At 35.8% G+C, this 17,515-nt stretch overlaps 1 protein-coding gene across 1 annotated transcript in view; it reads right to left on the bottom strand.

Moving 5' to 3' along the window:
- LOC140146799 (uncharacterized) overlaps positions 1 to 17,515 on the bottom strand; it is a 95,707-nt gene that overhangs the window by 44,575 nt on the left and 33,617 nt on the right. The window contains exons 68-83 of the mRNA XM_072168683.1: positions 17,371 to 17,478; positions 16,773 to 16,880; positions 15,270 to 15,377; positions 14,893 to 15,009; positions 14,126 to 14,242; positions 13,540 to 13,653; positions 12,409 to 12,522; positions 11,732 to 11,848; positions 10,409 to 10,525; positions 10,002 to 10,115; positions 9,742 to 9,855; positions 5,357 to 5,467; positions 2,769 to 2,882; positions 1,945 to 2,061; positions 949 to 1,059; positions 190 to 309 (exon numbers count right to left, since the gene is read on the bottom strand). Coding sequence (XP_072024784.1) covers positions 190 to 309; positions 949 to 1,059; positions 1,945 to 2,061; positions 2,769 to 2,882; positions 5,357 to 5,467; positions 9,742 to 9,855; positions 10,002 to 10,115; positions 10,409 to 10,525; positions 11,732 to 11,848; positions 12,409 to 12,522; positions 13,540 to 13,653; positions 14,126 to 14,242; positions 14,893 to 15,009; positions 15,270 to 15,377; positions 16,773 to 16,880; positions 17,371 to 17,478 — 1,821 coding nt within the window. The remainder of the gene's footprint in view (positions 1 to 189; positions 310 to 948; positions 1,060 to 1,944; positions 2,062 to 2,768; positions 2,883 to 5,356; positions 5,468 to 9,741; positions 9,856 to 10,001; positions 10,116 to 10,408; positions 10,526 to 11,731; positions 11,849 to 12,408; positions 12,523 to 13,539; positions 13,654 to 14,125; positions 14,243 to 14,892; positions 15,010 to 15,269; positions 15,378 to 16,772; positions 16,881 to 17,370; positions 17,479 to 17,515) is intronic.

Raw genomic sequence — 17,515 nt, 5'->3', positions numbered from 1 at the left:
CATGGATACCTACTGAAAAATGTCATAAAAAGAGGATGCTAGGATCATGAAATACTCCTTTAACTCAACAAAAATATATGATAAACAAACAAACACAACTTAATAAGCTTTGTAGCATGTTAATTAATACAGCAGTCAAACAATAAGTTTTATTTCTCATGTTTTGCTTTTTGCTGTTTTGCAACTTACTTGTTTGGCAGTTTATTCCTGTGTAGCCATCTTCACATTGACAGATATAGCCTTGGTTGTTCCCTGATGTGAAACATCTACCTCCATTTAAGCATGGTTGACTGGAACATGGATCTATGGCTGCAAAAGTATTACCAAAAATAAAGTTGTTGTAAGGAATTAAGTTGATGCAATGCTGTACGTATCTCAGTTTGGAGGACAAGAAGCTGGGAACACCATCACAAACCATGGTACTGCTCAATCACAAAGACCCACTAAAAGGCTGTGTAATAATTACAAGTCCCAGGCAGTGAGGTAGCCAGGGGATAGGGGCAGCTGCCTCATGTGAGAAGTTTTGTCAAATTTTTCCCAATTGAAAATTCCCCCCCCCCCCACTCTGAAATAACCTGGATATGCCACTGGTCCCATGAGGGAGGGAAATAATTTTTGGCAAGCCAAAAAGGATCAAGATCAAGAGGGGAGGGTGAGGGGCAAGACATTTTTTGATACACATTTTATATGGGGAACCTTTTCAGTAACATGCTTTAGTAAGGTTTAGCTGGACTATTTAAGATTTGCAAATTAGGCCCCCAAAAGTTTGGTATGTGCTAAGTGAGGGAGGGCAAGGATTTATGTGTGTGTGGATAACAATGACAAATCATTGTGAAAGTTTTGTATTTTAATACAAAATGAAACCTTCATGAGGATGCATGGTACAAATGTTAAGTGCACAATATCCACAATACATTTTACAATTCAATGTTAATTGGCATTACTCACAAGTTTCACAATTAAATCCAGTGTAGCCAGGTGTACATGTACAGATGTATGTGTTGCCAGTAACTGTACACTGACCACCATTGAGACATGGAACCACCGAACATGGATTAACTGTAACATGAATATGTGCACAATGAAGGAAGGATGGTGCATGGAACAAAATGAAAAAAATAATTATTAAAGCAGAAAAGTTACAGAACAATTATCACATATGGTTTAACTAGCAATGATATGATTACATTATCAAGTTGAAGTGCAAGTTAACGAACAAGATTAAGATGTCTGATCTGAGTTACTGAATCAAATGAGTTGCATGTAAATTAAAATGTGTTATAATGAATCTGTTGCTTATAGGCTGTGGTTTATCAGGTGTCAGTTTTGAAGGCGCTACCAATTTTTTTTTAAATGTTCCATGTAGGCATACACGCACACATTTTTTTTTTATTTCATCCCAAAATTTATGTTAAAATTGGCGTCTACTGGGCCAGTTTTGTAATTTTACACTATTTTAGCCCCAAATCAAGGTGGTTTTTTTTGCTAAAATGAAGATTTACATGGCAATTCTGGTTGATTAACAACCGGTAGATTGAGGTTGCCAGCCCAGTAAGAGCCATCTTGGCAGAGGAACATTCTTTCCTCTGTCCTCACCTGATACATTTCTGCTACAAACATTGCTACTATAAATTCCAGTCAATTGTGGCATTAAAGCTTCAACATTGCTTTTAGGTATTAATATGAATGATGGTAAATACTCAACAAGTTCACATTCTAAAATTGACTGGAATGTTTATCAACAAGTATAAGCAACAAATTAAATCAACATTAATTATTCTAAACACCAAAGCAATTATATATAGTAATAAATTAAGTATGTACATAATTGTCTATTTGCATCAAGCAAATTAAACAAAATTAAACAAAACAATAAATAGATTAACATTAAACTTGGATAACATACAAATAGCTAAATATTAAACAAAATGTTAATGAACTCACATGTTTGGCAATTCATGCCTGAGAACCCATTAGGACATAAGCAGATATATGTGTTTTGTACGCTATCTGTCTGACATACTCCACCGTTTAAACAAGGTGATGACACACATGGGTTAACTAAAACATGGACAAAAATACAAAGTATAACACATCAACTAAGGTGTTATTGACACACACACACATTCACCCTACGACAAACCTACTTGTAAGTGCCATTAAAACGAGGACATCAAATTTGAACCCACAGTGTACTATCCATCTGTGGACACACTTTCATTTAGTCAATCGCCATACTGAGGACATACACTTTACACACATAAAATTACCCCCACTCCACACACACATAAAACTAGCAATCCAGGACGATTTTCCAACCTTTAACTCGGACCTAAATTATCTGAATGTGGACCATTTACACCTGAAATTCTAGGTTCCAACTATGGAGCTACATGTACTTGAAGCATTACTATCCAACTGAGACCAAATATTGTACAACAGCAAACGAGAAATTGTCTTATAGTTATATGCATTTTGGGTTGTTTGCAATATGTTAGTGGGTAAAAGGAACAGAGGACATCCACGGTTGGTGTGTGTACTCCACAGTTATCAGAGTGTATCAAGGTGTGTGTCCTCGTTTGAGGGTGTTTACAAAGGCATCCACACGTCACTCACACATGCACTAATTCTTGAACCGGGTTGAACAATTTCGACATTGTAATACATATACAAGCAAAACTGAAAAAAATATGATAAATGACAAATTTGACAAACACAACAAAATGTCTACATCTTTTTCTCCTACAGACATTGAAAAACACACTTACATGTTTGACAATGATCTCCTGTGAAGCCAGGAGCACACTGACATTGGTATCCATTGTTATCTGACCTTTGACATATACCACCATTAAGGCAAGGGGTTGCTTCACAAGGGTTGGCTGCATGCATGGATGGATGGGGTGAAATTACACATGTTAGTGAGGTTAGATGATAATGAACATGATCATGTCGACAGGATGAATGACACAACTGTTAGTTCTGTCAAGTTATGCAGACCTGATATTTTCCCGATTTAAACCAGTTTCCAGATTTTTGTAAAAAATTAAAAATAATTGTAAATAGCAATTGTGCATATTTGTGCATTTTGCAATGATGCAAAGGACAAGGCCTACGGCAAGATAAATGACATAATGTATTTCTCTATTTTGCCAACAATGCAATTATTGCATTTTGATTAAATCTGGTGATTGAAATATTTTGTATAGGCCTAAAAAAACTTGTTTGATTGGCCTAGACTTTTCTTATTTTTTTTTTGAAAAAAATAAAAAAATTAATTAATTAATTTAATTAAAAAATCTAAACAAAAAAGTTCCAAGGCCTTTATCATATGCAATTTACATCTTAAATGCGTGTGTAAAAAATTGTTAAAAAAAAGAAAATTGCCGCCCGACCTACCCTAAATTTTTGTTTATGTTACACCAATCAAACATTTTTTAGGCCTTAGCCATTTCAAATTAAACTATGCATCACAAGATTTCAACTTTGCCAACAATGTAGTTCCATTTGATAGAATGATTCCAGTTAGTCATTTCAAATTGTATATATTATCCATCACAAGTACAAACAAAACAGTACAACCCACATTCAAATTCACAGTGCATGCCATAACACCCATTTTAACAGAACAGGGATTGGGGTTGGCAAGGGTCAATTGCTGCTGATACATGGGGGGGGCAACAAGATGGCAGGTTATGGTTGGGATCTATAGACCACTTGACATGTGACGTCATTGCCCGGCAGTATGCGCACGCATTATGGTACTTTCCATTATTCTTTGCCCTGCAGTGTGCGTGCACATCTTAGTCTGCTCAGGGCATGTGTATTTTAAATCTCCCACCACATTTCATATAGTACAAGAAAGCCATTGAACAGTGAAGCGGTTCATTCGGGCATATCGACAGACCAATCCCTCGCCTTTGTTGATAAACAATGATGTAAAGTGGTCTATACACTCTTTGAATTAATGGAGCCATGCAATGATATATATTATAATATCTTGGGACACTGTAAAGCGAGCTTCAGACTCCGAGTATTGTACGTACAATATTGTATGTACAATATGTACGTTATTTAATCTATTGCCATTCTATTTCCAGTAATGTTTAACTTCTAATCGAATGTTTGATGACGAAAAATCGATAATATGTTACATACAATATCTAGAAGAAATATATTATCGATTTTTCGTCATCAAACATTCGTTAGAACTTAAACATTACTTGAAATAGAATGGCAATAGATTAAATAACGCATATATTGTACATACAATATTGTATACAATAAAAAGTTCTGTATACTGCTTAAAGCGCTCCACAGACTCCAGTATTATGCGTACAATATTGTATGCAACATATCTCGTTGTTTAATCTATTGCCATTCTATTTCCAGTAATGTTTAAGTTCTATCGAATGTTTGATGACGAAAAATCGATAATATGTTACATGTAATATCTAGTAGAAATATATTATCGATTTTACGCCATCAAACATTCGTTAGAACTTAAACATTACTGGAAATAGAATGGCAATAGATTAAATAACGTACATATTGTACATACAATATTGTACGTACAATACTCGGAGTCTGTATACAACTTTAAGGATTGATCTTGGAACACTGTTAAGGATTTGTCACACATGTTATATTTTGTGCAATTATATAATAAGACAGTGATGATACAAAATGGTTATGTGCAGAGTGCTGTCAGTCACAGTCAACCCAAACAATGGCTGAACCTTGGCTTCCAAGATTTTTATGATTGGCATGATTATACATTTTAATTCGTACAAAGATGAAAGTTAATACCATTATCAGAATGATGCCCATTGAGTTACACAAATCATTTAATATCATTATTATCATAATGATGCCCAAATGTACCAAAAGAGAGTTAGTATAAATGAACACCTGTGCATTCGTACTAGTGTGACTAAAATAACTTTCCAGTAGCTGATTGAGGATCACAAATGTGTTAGCTGATAGAAAATATTCTAAAATGTTTTGAAAGATTTTCTTTTAAATTTGACAAGTTGTTTCCCTTGACTTAATACACTGCCTTTTTTTAAAGCGTCATTTCTCCAATTTTTTTTCTCTAAACAATAAAAATAGCAATTATCTTATTTACAGCAATGTCCTCTGGATGGAGAATAATTCAACAGACCGAATATTATCAGAAAACATTCCTCAAACCAACATTTTGCCATGCAGTCTTTCACAGTTTTTGTCAGATTTTCACAGCTTCAAACAGTTATTACAGTATTTGGAGAATGGAAGCCACTTCTGTCACAATGCCACAAATTGCACTATTGAATTTCACCAGATTACAAAGATCATACTATGAAGTATAACTTACATGTTTGGCAAGTAGTCCCTGTGTAGCCATCAGGACAAGCACACTGGAATGTGTTACCATTACTATTGCATACCCCACCATTCAAACATGGGTCTGGTAGACATGGATTAACTGCAATAGTGGAAAAAATGACAGACAAACAAAGAAAACAAGGAAACAGTAAGTATATGTGAAAACAGTTTTAGCCTGCTAGTTCACCGTCACCATACTCAAGTCTTCTTCCATGCAGATGACATCTAGTCCGCATCTAGAGTATTATGTACTGCTACATAGCACACTACATGTGTGGTTATAATGCTGAAGCCAGCGTGGCTATTCCTCCTACAAATACACAGCAACACAAACAACTGAAAAGCAAAAACAGCAAGTGAGTCTATGTGCTATGTATATTATACAAGTATGCTAGAACATACACTGGGTAAAGTTACTCTAGATCTGTAGCCTCTACTGCCTCTAGATCTCTCCTGCAAATTGAAAGGATGTGATTAGTGTACACTAATATAGGATTTACCAAGTCCTACCATGTCTATACCTACTGTATCACTATCATCACCCACATGTTTGCCGTCTTAGTCCATATACACACCAATTTATTGTTTGAACCAAAGTCCGACACAGGACTGAACTGGAATTTCATGACACATATCATATACACATCCCGACATCATTAGAACCGGAAGGCCCGGCCTGAAGGAACAATTACAACCCCACTACTTCTAAGCATGGTAAAACTACAGCAAAGCCAAAACCTATGTATTAACTCAATATTACACTGAACCAAAGCAGCGTATGTCCTAGAAATTACATCTAAGCTGACCAAGCCTACTCATAACCAACTCACGTTGACAATTATTTCCCATGTATCCCATAGGACACCTGCAGGTATATGTCATGTCAGATGGTTGGCATACTCCTCCATTAAGACATGGGGGTGGTTCACAAGGATTGACTGATGCATGGATGTGAGAGGAGAAGAATGAAGAGACGATGGATTAATGGGTGCTGATGTGCATTATGCAGTGATGATGATGATGTTAACATTTAGTAAAATTGTGTGAATGAAACAATTGCATGATGAATTATGAGTTTAAATCTGAACACAATTGAAAGTTAGTTTCAATTTGGAAATTGTACTATAACAATCACACTATAGCTATGATCAAGTTGTGATAAAGTGCTCTTTTGTTTTGGCTTTTTGTCAAGATGATGCACCCGTGGAGCCAATAAAGAGCATGCAATGTATACAATTTCTCAGCAAACGAATTATCCCTACAGGATCAGTCACAGATGTACATGAGATTATGTCAAATATGTAGTTTAAAGTTTAATTTATCCCTTCCTATTAAGAAGTTACATTAGTCAAAATTATATCTTCTGATTTTACATATTGGCAGTCTATAAAAAAAGCAATAATATCTCCATTAACTACAAACTAAAGGGCATTAGGAACAAACACACATACAAATCAAACTATAAAAACTCACATGGTGTTTCACAATTGATGCCTGTCCAAGACATAGGACACAGACACTGATAGGTTCTCCCATCCACTTGGCATTCTGCACCATTTAGACATGGGGATGGTTCACATGGGGTGACTAGGTAAAGGTTCAAAGGTCAAGAGGTCAGATAGAGAGCAAATTATGAATAGTGAGAATGAACAGGGAATGTATTACTGTATAAGTGGTAATTTTCGCGTACAGTTATTTTCGCGATTTGGAGTGAGAGACACATTTTCGCGAAAGTTATTTTCGCGATTGCCCAGTCCTTCCCTATACTTGTAATACATTATTGCATACATTCGCGAGGTGTTATTTTCGCAGTTGCAGCTCTAATCGCGAAATTCGCGAAAATAAAACCCTCGCGAAAATTACCACTTATACAGTATTTGAATTCTTAAATGCTGTACATGAAACTATGAAACAGTTCAAGACATCATGACTAGACATCAACTTATTTGAATTCCAGAAAATATCACTTGCTTTAGAAGACATATTTTCCATTTTAAAAAAATCAAAAATCTGATATTTGTGACTTTTGTAGTCAGAGCAAACACATTTTACTTGTGGAAATTATGTTGTTAACTTTCTTGCTCTTTAGAAGATGCAATCTCATGCTAAATCAAAAGATTGGGACAAACTAAAATATTAGTGACATTTTTGGTGTCATCAGCTTGGTCAATCAGACTAAGATGAAGAAGTTGGAGAAATGAACTCACACTGGCAAGTCCGTCCTGAGAACCCAGGTCGACACATGCATTGGAAACCATTGTTAGCATTGACTTGGCACCGTCCGTTATTCTCGCAAGGGTTGTTGGGTATGCAGGGATGCACTATATGACAATTTGGTGAAGTTATTTATGGTAAGCAAAAAACATGGTGGAGAAAGATGATGAAGCATTTCATGAATGGAATCTTTATGGTATAATGCAGTGATTAGAAAGAAGCTTTAATTGGTTGTCAAGTTTATTACAATAAGCCCTTTCACAATTTCAGAAATGTCGGACTTTGCATGCACTAAATTCCTTGCTTGATAAACATTGAGGACTCGCTACAGTATTTCAATATGGTTGAACTTGGCACTTTGTAAGAAACACTTTAGACATGTGTTTTTCATATTTTTGGATCTTGATATCTTCTGAACACTTGCACAAGACAAGAACAGTATTGATGAGTTAGCTAGAAACTGCTAGAGTGAAAACAGGAATGTAAAATAATGGGGGAATCCCTTTCAGGAGTGGTTCATCACACGCATCGTCAATAGAGGAGGTTCGGTTGTCATCTCGCAAAATGACCTGGGCGCAGTTCATGCGCAGTCTGAGATTTCCGGAAATGCGAAAGGGCTTATTACTTATAATAGATTTAAATAGCTTTCCAATTCCTCTAACTTTGATACTTTATTTAGTGGTATATAAAAATTTCACATATGACTGGTTGATTATACTTTATGATTCAAACATTATTATGACTGATTCACTACTAAGTAATTGTGCTGGATCTAGTGTACATCTAAATCCTCTTTGCCTAGTCCAAGATCCTATTCCCTAAAATAGAATAACAGATAGCCACTAATAGCTCAATCATGTGACTGCCATAGAGTACACATGTGATCATCATATAATATCATTTGTGAATGTCATACATATTTTACCTTCCTCACATTTCATCAAACAGCTCTAATATCCCCCTCCCCCTGATATGAAACAAAAACAGTTGAAATAATTCCAGATTGACCTACTTATTTGACAGTTTCTCCCTATGTATTCTGGAGGACACATGCATTGGTAGTCTCCTGTGCCAACTTCTTCACAAGTTCCGGAATTAACACAAGGATTAAGTTCACATGGATTGTCTGATAGGAGTAACCATGGCAATATAAAATTAATTTTTACTACGTATTAATGTCTACTCATAATTATATTTCTACTACGCTATGTGTAAAATGTTTTATTTTATATTAAATATTTTTTTATATTTTTGAAAATCAACAGGAATAGGCACCATTGCTAATTCTAATGTAATTTTTTTTAATTCAATTAGTTATTTCCTTTTAATTTTAACTACAGGTGTTGATTACAGAACCAACTTTTATTAATGGTGATAGCATTGCATGGGTACTCATTAACCCTAAACAACATTTAGTTTGATTTAGTTTAGACTTTTTCCCCTATTGATTGCTATACTAAGCCGTCACTTCTAATGTAGCAATTTTGATATTATTTTGTGCATATTATATACATCATGTTGGTCTATCAGGATAGCAAATCAATGATATACCAATCAGAAGATGCTAGCATGGCCAGAATTAATTGCTAACAGTTGAACACAAAGTCAAATTGGAAGCAAATACAAAGTGATTACAAATACTATTAATTCCAGTAGCTATATTGCACAATCACTTAGCAACCAGTGATTTTTCAGCGGAAAAGATGTAATAAGATGTAGCTAACCTTTCACAAACACAGAACTTGTAAAACATGATTACTATTTGTTTTTTACTAAGTTGTACTACAGTTTGCAAAGTGAACTTACAATTTTCACAGTTTATTCCAGAATAACCCGGCAAACAAGTGCATTCATAAGATCCGACAATGTTATCCAACCTTTGACAAGCCCCTCCATTTAAACAAGGGTTAGCTGTGCAAGGATTGACTGTGTGTTTATGCAAAGGAAATGACAGGATAGTGCATGGTCAAATGAGGTTACAAAGATGACTTTTAAAAAATGACATGGGAAGGATGATAGAAAGTTTGATTAAATTTTGTTAGTGATTTGAGGACTGTTTTAAGAGCTTGAGTTAATGATTTGTTAGTTTTATGACTTGTGATTTTAATAACATTGTTTGATGAACATTTCAATGTGTTATGATTGTTAAGGTGGACTTACAAGTTTGACAGTTAGGTCCTGTATATCCTACAGGACAATTACACTGATACCCATTGTTGCCAGATCTCACACAGGTCCCTCCGTTATCACATGGACTTGAAGAACAAGGATCAACTACGGGAAGAATCATGGAATAGTAATAGGAAAGAAATACAAGTAAACAATAAAAAGCACATGTGTGGGAAAAGAAAGTGATAGTCATTTAGCATGATTAAGATATACATTAAAGTGAAGGTTTAGCATGAAATCTGACTACATACTTGTATCACAAATAGTTCCAATATATCCAGGTTGACATGTGCATTGGAATTGTGTTGTTCCAATTTGCTGACAAGTTCCAGAGTTTTGACATGGGTTAGGTTCACAGGGGTCAACTAAAGAATAAAATGACATCAAAAAGTAGACAACAAGGTACGGAGTTTGATAGAGAAGCAAGTTAAAAAGCGAGTTTTAGTTGTTACTTTAAATGCTACATATGTTTAGGAATATTAATGATTATGTTTAAAATGATTGTATGTTGGTTAAAAAAGATATGTTACAGAAAATTGAATTTTTGTTGGAACATAAGTTTCAATTGACCCTAAAGGCTCTTCATCAAAGTCTGCTTCTTTAGTATTGATCACCAACGTCATTGTTTTTACTTCTAACTCTATTATTTTCAACTCACATATTTCACAATTGGTTCCAAAGTAACCAGACGGGCATGTGCATCCGTAAGTACCAGTATCTCCTCGCTCAAAACATGTCCCACCATTCAAACATGGATTGGGAACACATAAGTTCACTTAGTAACACAACAATGATGAAAACACATGAAAAACGAAACATGAAACAACAAAGATGGGTTTAAGAATATGACAAACAAACAAGGTTGTCCAAAAATAGTTTTTAGTTTGTATTGTCTCACAAGTAGTTCCTACATACATGTACATGTATCCAACTGCCCATGTACTTTCAAATTGATCTAATTGACTGACACGTTTCAGAATGTGAATGTGAAAGAAGTTCACAGGGATTTACTAAGAATGAGATGATATTATCAAGTAGATAACAAAGTGAAGAGTTTGTTAAGGAGGTTATGAAGCGGCAGTGGCGGCGCCAGGAATTTTGGGGGCAAAGTGAATTTAAGGGGGACAAAATCAACAAATTTTTTGCAAAATTGCTGTAAAAAGTTGAAATTTTCGCAATTTTGGGTGGGGGTGGGCAAGAGTTCTGACTGGGGAGCAATTTCCCCATGCCCCCCCCCCGTGGTGCCGCCACTGCGAAGCGGGTCAACTTTGAGTTTTGGTTCTTGCTTTAATGATATATGTTTCAGTATATTAGTTATTAACCCTAACACTGGACCCTGCTTTTTGGGATCGGAAGTCAAAGAAGATCCGAAAAAGTCAAGGAGAAGAAGAATTTTGACTTGGCACCCCGGGATTGAACCTATGACCCTCGCATGCCAACCGCACGATGACGGACCGGTAGCTGCATCGGGTTATTGCTGCCCGCCAGCAATTCCGTGCTCATATAACACTTCGGCTGATTGAATCATCGCAGACCCTGGGATTCATGCATGCGCAGAATTTTTCATCGTAAGATTTTGTAAGATTTTTGGGTGTTAGGGTTAACATAGGCTCTAATCTGGAAAAATACATCTTAGTTAACCCTAACACTGGACCCTGCTTTTTGGGATCGGAAGTCAAAGAAGATCCGAAAAAGTCAAGGAGAAGAAGAATATTTGACTTGGCACCCCCGGGATTCGAACCTATGACCCCTCGCATGCCAACCGCACGATGACGGACCGGTAGCTGCACGGGTTATTGCTGCCCGGCCAGCAATTCCGTGCTCATATAACACTTCGCTGATTGCGTCATCGCAGAGACCCTGGGATTCATGCATGCGCAGAATTTTTCATCGTAAGATTTTGTAAGATTTTTGGGTGTTAGGGTTAATTATTAAAATTATGAAGCAATACATGTATGACCATATGTATAAAAAGACTCACAAAGTTGACAGTTAGATCCTGTAAATTGATCAAGACAATTACACTGATACCCATTGTTGCTGGATGATATCTCAGTACAGGTACCACCATTTTCACATGGATTTAGCGAACAAGGAGCTACGAGAAGAAACAAAGGACAGGAACAGGAAAGGAATAATAAATAAAGTGTGGACATGAAACTGAATTAGTATCCTTTAGAGGAAAAGGCACAGAACTAAAATTTATAGGACTTCACAATAGTTAACTAAGAATTGAATGCTATTATTAAGCAGACGATGGAGTGAATGGTTTGTTAAACATGGCAGGTCAACATTTAAGTTAGGGGGTTAAGTTCAGAGGGGCTTACTGAAATGACATCATTAATTGGGTTGTTTTAATGTTATAAAATGAAAAAGACAATTAATGAATTAACCCCAACTCCCAAGTTCGATGGTCAGGCCCTGTACATCCTACAGGATAATTACAATAGTATTGATTTTTACAAGATCTCTCGCTGGTCCCTCTACTTTGATGTGGACTAGATGAACAAGGGTCAGCTAAGAAAAGAAACATGACAATGGGAAGGAATAAACCAAATTAAGCATAGATCGGGAGATATACAAAGATAATACACTACAAATTAACAGTACATTTTACAATGAATAAATGTAAAAGAAAGTAAACATTGTGCAACTCACAAGTTTGACAGTTATTCCCTGTGTATCCAGGAGGACAATCACATAGATATCCACTGGTTCCAGATATGCTACAGATGCCACCATTAACACAAGGACTGGGTAGACATGGATTAGCTACAGTGAGTCAAAGATAGAAAATGTTCACCGAAAATGAGAGTAGGAGTGATGCAATGTCAAGTGACAAAAACATATCTTAAAATAGATTTTAAGACGGACATTATTTTTGATGGTATTGGTCATTAAACAATTACTGGTGAGAAAAATGACAAAATTAATGTCCTGAAGATGATAATCTACCATCAACTTTAAGCTTGAATCTGCCACAGTACAGTACAGCAATTTGCCCAATATTCTTTATGATTGTGGTTGAACAATTTGTCCGAGATACAAGTTTACAGGGATCATGATAATGGTAATATACTAATTACTACAAAATTATTTCCATGGTATTTTATCGCAAGAACTTCAATCTTCCGAATATACAGAAATTTCTGTGAATCTTTTGCATCAAGAAATTGGTGATGGTCTTAATGTGTAACACCTAATGTGAAAGAGAGTGCACAATAATACTACTTGATTTTGTGGTTTATTTAATTTTGTGATTTAGCAAAATTTGGCAATTTAAATTACACCCAAACTCTATCAATTCTTGTATCTTGAGTAGTTCATAAGTAGCATAGAATTTCTGGATTCCTGATCCTCTATACCCTTCAAAATTGTTGGTCATTGGTGAAATGAATATAAAATAACCACAAAATTACACAGTTTAACAGTGTTCAGATCTGATACATTTAAAGGTCTTACAAAGAACAAATGTGACACGATCTGGTCCATGAGGGCCAAAGGAGGCATTTTTGAAAATTGAGTTACTGTAATTATTACATTATACATACAATAGGCCATCATTTACTGAAAACACCAAAGGCCTAGCATACTTTCTTCTAACGTTTTTTGATGTCTATTTTCTTATGTATTTTATTGTTTTTTAACTCCATATTTGTACCTTTATCTCAGTTTCAAATTTGCCGCCTTTAGCCCCCATGGACCAGATTGTGTCACAAATAAGAAAATATTATAAAAAATAAATTGAAAATTAAAATAGACAGAAGAAATGACTGGGAAATGACATACGTGTTTCACAATTCATTCCCAAGTATTGTGGAGTGCAAGTGCATTGATACTGGTTGTTGCCAGTTTGTTGACATGTTCCAGAGTTTTGACATGGGTTGGTGATACATGGGTTGACTAGTACATGAAAAGAAACAATTCACACAATATATGACAACAATGGTTAGAAATGGAAGTTGTAATCTTAAATGTATGTATGTAATTTGTCAGATTATAATAGGTCTTAAATTGGCCCTATTGGCCTCTTCTTTAGAAGTTGCATCTAAGCATCACCAAAAGTTGTTTTTTTTAATCAAAGCACTTTTTGAAGGCCGTAAAAATCCATATTGAGTAAGATTTACCTGTAAGAAGCACACTTTCTAGTTTAAAAATTGTATTACAGGAGAATCTTATTCAATATAGCCAAACTGTGCCGCAATTTAACCAAAAACCAAGCTAATGAGAACTGCCTAGAAATATAAATCATTTGTCGGACTCTAAGTTGGTTTTAATTTACCATAATAGGCCCTCCATCAAAAGCATTGTTTTATGAAGTTTTTTCATCAAAGCACTTTTTTTTAAATTTAACTTTGCATACATTTCCACTCACATATTTCACAATTGGTTCCTGAGTATCCAGGCAAGCATTGACATCCGTAATTACCCGTATCTCCTCGTTCAAAACATGTCCCACCATTTAAACATGGATTAGGTAAACATGAGTTCTCTTTGATAATGTTAAGAAGGAAGAAACCAGTGCAACAATGTTACAACAATGAAGGAATTAATGACATGATAAGATAAGTGTTGATAACATAGTACAATGTAAATTAATGGAAATTCATGTCTGCAAGTGCAATTTAGTGCAACTTTTCTTTGTGTTAAATATATAGTAGAAATGTGGGGACAGTGTCCAGCATGAGACGTGGTAACCTGCTATCATGGCCAAAATGTCTACTCTGATCATACCAAATCTATATCATACACACCGCACTAATTTATCCCACAGAAAATATTAATGTACACCATAGTTTGATCCCAACAAATTATTGAATACACTGAAATAATGTATGGGATGCTAGTTCGAATCTTTTGTTTGAAATTGATCAGTAATGAAATTCCAAGGAGACAGTCTGCCCCCTCCCCTGCTGCCTTGTGGATACCCCCTGAATATCTTCTACCTCCCTCCTGCTGCCTTGTAGTAACCCCCTGAATATCTGCCCCTATAATTACCCCCTGAATATCTACCCCTCCCCTACTGCCTTGTGGTTAGCCCCTAAATATCTGCCCCTCCCCTGTTGCCTAATGGTTACCCCTTGAATATCGGCCTCCCCTGCGAGTTCCAGTGCACAAAGCTGACTATAACTTGATTCTCACCTGCTGCCATTTCACACATTGACCCTACAAAATCTGGTAAACAATCACACATAAAATTGCCACCATCCACACGACATGTCCCTCCATTCTCACAGTTTACTACAGTGCATGGGGTGACTAAAAAAAGAGAGAAGATGAGGTCACAATACAAACACATAGTTAATAACAATAGAATGAGGATAAGACGAGTGGTGACAATTGAGCATTTTTTTATTATAAAAACATTAAATTTGACAGAGTGGAAAACAATTATATTCCAAAACAATTTCAGATACAGCACCATCTGCTGATATCAAGTTTAAAGTCACTATAACGTACAAATACTGTTTGCAAACATATATAGAAATATAACATATTAATGTAATAAGAAAATGTACCTTCACAGAATATTCCGCTAAATCCTTGTGGACAATTGCACCTAAATGAGCTGCCTTGAATCACACAAATGCCTTGATTCTGACATAGAATGTTTGTGCAAGGTGTAACTGATATAGAATAGAAACAAAAAGAACACAAAATAGATATCACATAATGAGAGAGTGGTAAGTGTGTGAGTAAGGCATTTTTTAGGATTGTTATAGTACCACCGCAATAGAGATAGCAATTTCATCATCCACAAAAGGTGTCATGGTGGATTGGGCTATTCCAGTTGAAATCCATACACCCCCTATAGAAGACATGACCTGAATCTCCCACACAAGGGGTTTAGATTTCAAATGGGAGTCACTCATTCAGGTAACCTCATTTGAAATTCACACTCCTTATGTGGGAGATTAAGGTCATGTCTTCCATAGAGGGTGTATGGATTTCAACTGGAATAGCCCAATGCCTAATACCTAAATGCTGGTGTCCCTTATTAGTCTTGTAGTCAAATCAAAAATTATTTAATACAGACAGAAATATATTAGAATTTCAATACAAAATTCTCAGATACTATAAACCAGTAACATGAAACTAACCGGTTGACTGGCTTCAAAAGTCAATTTTCGAGAAATTGTGGATCCCCTTACATTATGAACTATGATATATAAACTCCTCAACGAAAGTTTGGAAAGTTTTTTCAAGCATCTGTATCTCCAATTATTTGTGATATATTCATATCGTGTTACATATCACTGGATAGCTACAATACTCCCCTTTACAATGACACCCCATTTGAAACAATAACATTTTTCACGGCTGAGTACATGCCTTGTGATTGTAGTGGGGTCTCAAAATGAATTTGCCAAATTGACCATTATTCTGTGCAGCAAGCTGCAATCCCATAACTTCACAATCTGGGACCTAATGCAATCCTCCAAGATGACACCGCGCGCCCCACATAGCCACGGTAGTCAACGACTACCTACAGAATATGGGAGTAGAGTCAAAATGGCCTGCCATCAGGCCAGACCCGGGGCCAGACCTCAACCCGATTGAACACCAGCTTGATCGTGCTGTGCGTGCCAAAGAAGCCCATAGGCAACCACATTGAATGACCTGCGAAGAATCCTTGTGGAAGAATGGAATTCCATCCCACAGTAACGTGTAACCAGGTCGGTGAGCAGCATGAGGAGAAGGTGCCTGACTATTGTGGCTGCCTGTGGTTTTTCCACCCGCTATTGAGGTTAGTGGCTAGCTTTGTTTGAGCACAGAATAATGGTCAATTTGGCAAATTAATTTTGAGGCCCCACTACATTCACAAGGCGTGTACTCAGCCGTGAAAAATGTTGTTGTTTCAAATGGGGTGTCATTGTAAAGGGGAGTATTGTAGCTATCCAGTGATATGCAACACGATATGAATATGTCACAAATAATTGGAGATACAGATGCTTGAAAAAACTTTCCAAACTTTCGTTGAGGAGTTTATATATATAATGGAATGGGGGAAAACATGTTACCTTCACAGTTCAGTCCAGAATATCCTTGTGGGCAAGTACACTGATATGAGCTTCCCTGGACTAAACAGGCGCCTTGATTTTCACATGGATTAACAGTGCAAGGTGTAACTGAGATATGACACAAATAGAGTACAAAGAAAACAAAAAGATATCATGCAATGACAGAGAAATGTGTAGGTGGGTGAGTTAGACAACTTCAATTTTTCATTATTGCTATTTTTAATTTAGAATGTAGGTTCAGGTGAAATTTGTTTTTCATATAATAATTTTTGGACATATTTGGGAGAAATTGCTTGTTGCCTAAAATATTATTTCTCTAATATGCTAAATATTATTCTAATTTATTCTGTTGATGTTGGCTAACTATGCAAACATATTCAAATGTATGCAGATTTTGGGTGACATGCTGTTTTTAGCATAATTTTTCACATTAGATACAGCCATATTTGAATAATTTGCATACTATTAATTAGCATAATTTAATAATTAAATATTCCCTACATTCATTTGATTAATCTAAAACAATTGTCATCCTCATAATATTTAAGTGTTTTTGCTTCTAAATTTGAGACAATGATCTTCTTCATTAGTTTCTTACTTTCACAATTTGTTCCACTAAATCCATTCCTACAGGTACACTGATATATGTCTCCAAATACTTCACACAGTCCTCTATTCTGACATGGGTTACTTGTGCACGGTGTGACTGCAAATTAATATTATTAAATGATTTGGAAAGTTAT

This window comes from Amphiura filiformis, chromosome 1 (assembly GCF_039555335.1).
Source record: "Amphiura filiformis chromosome 1, Afil_fr2py, whole genome shotgun sequence".
In the NCBI taxonomy this organism is placed as follows: domain Eukaryota; kingdom Metazoa; phylum Echinodermata; class Ophiuroidea; order Amphilepidida; family Amphiuridae; genus Amphiura; species Amphiura filiformis.
This window is presented reverse-complemented; position numbering and strand designations above follow the sequence as displayed.